The sequence below is a fragment of the Poecilia formosa genome, unplaced genomic scaffold (assembly GCF_000485575.1).
Source record: "Poecilia formosa unplaced genomic scaffold, Poecilia_formosa-5.1.2 Scaffold2316, whole genome shotgun sequence".
In the NCBI taxonomy this organism is placed as follows: Eukaryota; Metazoa; Chordata; class Actinopteri; order Cyprinodontiformes; family Poeciliidae; genus Poecilia; species Poecilia formosa.
This window is the reverse complement of record NW_006802255.1, coordinates 11099-14226: the sequence shown is the minus strand read 5'-3', so window position 1 is coordinate 14226 and position 3128 is coordinate 11099. Positions and strand designations below refer to the sequence as shown.

The window sequence follows — 3128 nt, the reverse complement described above, 5'->3', positions numbered from 1 at the left end:
TTTATTTTGTACATTTCTGACATGACACAGGTCTTATATTTTGTTCAGAATTATGTTAAAAAGTTTTAACTTTCAGTTGTTGAAACCCTGAGATGCTGAATTATAAGTTACAAATTGTGTCTTCCAGCCGGCTAAACTCTGCGGCCTCATACTCCGCTCTCAGCTCATCGTTCTCCTCAAGCACAAGGTAAAAGTCAGAGACTCATGTCGTTGTGCAGAGAATAAGGCGCAAGATAAATTTCCTGTGATTCGTCTTTTGCCAGGTGTTTGTGGAGCTCGCCCGCTCCCGGCTCACTCAGAGGAAGCTCCAGCTGAAGGATTTCAGGGACGCCTACCCCAGGTTCCCCCCAATCCAGAGCATCCACGTCTCTCAGGACGAGAGAGAGTGCATGATGGACCTCACCGAGTTTATGAACCCGACTCCCTACACCGTTCCACAGGCGAGGAACACGCCGCCCTCGTTCATCTTCTCAAGCTTATGTGTGTGAATATAAATCCTGACCTGAAGTCCTTCATTTGCAGGACACGTCGCTTCCTCGCGTGTTCAAGCTGTTCAGAGCGCTCGGACTCAGACATCTAGTGGTGGTGGACGATGATAACAGAGTAAGTGTGTTGAGTGTTTTAATCTGAGCCTTTTCACATCAGCATTTTACTGGGATTTTAGAGCAACACAAAGAATAAATGATTATGGAGCATAAGGGAAATGATGATTTTTAAAGACCATATGTACATTTTTATGTTAAAAGGAAGTATGGATGCTTTTGTGCTAAATACAGGAAACCGTGTCTTCACTACTCTGCACTATGCAGCGTTTCTCTGTCACGTTAAATTGCTAAGATCAGTCGTTCAGATGTAACATCTTGATTTTTATCGCTGCACAGGTGGTCGGACTGGTGACCCGGAAGGACCTGGCCAGGTATCATGTGGGTAAACACGGACTGGAGGAGCTCCATTTGGCTCAGACATAGTACACACACACACACACACAAACACACACACACTCTGATGGACATGAACACACCTGATGCCTCAGAGGCCACCAGCCTTCCTGCACGCCTGAGCGATGCGTTGTGCTCCAGCACAGCGATTTCTCTCCCGCCTCCCCGTGTGAAATAAACAAAATGATTGTGTTTTGTCGTTTAAAACTTTTAAAATTATTCACTTGTTTTTGGTTAGGTTTATTTCCTTTTGCCTGATTTTTTTTTTAAACTTAAATCATCGTGTTTTCCCATCATGCTTCAGGTCACATTAAATCGAAACAACAGGATCACTTCAAATCGAAGCTGTTCATACAAAAGGTTTTATTTCCACTCCCCTCTGGTGAAATGTAACCAAACGCGTCGCGGGTCGGGTTTAGTTTGGCTGAAGGGGTAAATCATAAATCAGGTTTGTGTCTGTCTTGTTTTTCACTCCATCACTTTAACATCGAAGGATCTCCTGCTGTTGAATCCCAGAGTTGAAATCCTCTTTTTTTTTCTTTTTTCTTTTAGTTTAAGTTCAGATGATTGTACCCGAGTGATGTTTTGCGTGTTTTGAACTGAAAGAACGATGTTATTTATTCATGTCAGAGATCTGTTTTAACTTAAAGAGAAAAGTCCGGGCTCATGCAAAGTCGAAAGTCTTATGTTTCTATGTCCCATTATTGCCTATTTTTCTGTTCGACATGCACAGATTACATTACTACTGAGAGATAAAGCTAAAGGTAAGAACTCGTCTTCTTTAAATCACCTGAAGATTTTCACTTTCACCGTTTTTCTGTGAAAGACTTAAATGTGAAGATCCGCATCATGAAGCTTTATGTGAATATTGTCAGAACCTGAAAATTCAATGTTTGATTTATTTTTAAATGTCTGTTTGTGCATTTCCTGAGTCTTTCAGTATTAATTCTTTGTGCACTTCATTGTAAAACCACTTTGATTTCTTCTTTTAATGTGTAGAACATAAAAATGTTTACTGAGCTCTATTTTATAACTACTTAAACATGCCTTTTGTGAAATAATAAAGTTGGAATCTATCCTTTATAAAAGTTGCTTTTATTGGAGACAGTAAATTATAATAATTCTTGCAAATACAAAAAAAGTGAAACGGAGATATTGATGATGTTTGTGAAGAATTATCTATTTCTGCTTTAAACGTTCAGATTTATTTCAATACCCATCAAACCACCAGAGGGCGCACAAGAGCCACCTGTTGTCTTATCGTTTGAGAAACAGAAGAAAAGATTTTAACATCGTCTTAACTCACGTATTTGTTGAAGCTTCAGGTTATTTAATCTTTTTTGACATTTTTTTTTTCAAAATGAAAATATGACCATAAATATTAAATGTAGTTCTCAATAACAAACTTAATATAATATTGTGCTTTACAGCTAAATTTAGGTGAGATTCCTAAATTTAGGTGGTTGAGCTGCTACAGCAAACAGCTTGTTTTTATTAAAATTTTCACAAAACACGAATGAATTAATACAATAAAATGCCTAATTGAGATCAAACACTACTGATGAATTTTGACCCAATATTCTTTACAGAAGCTGTTTATGCTCAGACTGCAGTGTCTGAGATAGATTTAAGTCCAGACTTTGCTCCAAAATGTCATTTTGCATTTTTTTATTGAGTCTAATTTGGATTATTTCCCTCTTGCATCAGCAAAGTTTAATGTGTTTAAGGTTTTGCTGGTGATTCTCTTGCAGGGTTTTCTGGTGAAGATCAAAATGTTTGATGCGTTTCTTGGGTGGAGCCTTTGACTCGTCTTATTGATGAGTCGAGTCGTGCTTTCCACATAAACAAAGAACTGCATTTCCTCACACTATATGCTCTTAGAAAACCATTAGGCTGCTGCTTATGCATGCACCCCAAAATTTATAGCTTACATTCTGATTGTGTGTGTGTGTTTGAGATAAAAAGCAATTACCGTAGCTCACGTAGAGCCTAATGGAAATACACCACACCAAATCAATGCAGATTAAACCTGCATGTGACATCGGTTTGTGAATCCACCTTAAGGTAGAGATCACGATGCAGGAGGCCTGAATTTCCTCCGTTTATTTATATTTCATTTAGCTGCTGTTTGATCAAACAACAACTACTTCTTTTTGGATTTTCCAGAACCAAAAGGGAAAAAAATCCTGC

The 3128-nt window shown here is 38.4% G+C and overlaps 1 protein-coding gene across 1 annotated transcript; it reads left to right on the top strand.

The window, feature by feature from the left end:
• Positions 1-107: 107 nt before the first annotated feature.
• Positions 108-2021, top strand: LOC103133156 (H(+)/Cl(-) exchange transporter 7-like; the record flags this gene model as incomplete). The annotated part of the gene is made up of 4 exons (XM_007544929.1): positions 108-187; positions 264-440; positions 523-603; positions 882-2021. Coding segments are annotated over 4 exons (425 nt in total), but the record flags the coding sequence as incomplete, so codon positions are not given.
• Between the last annotated feature and the right edge of the window lie 1107 nt (positions 2022-3128).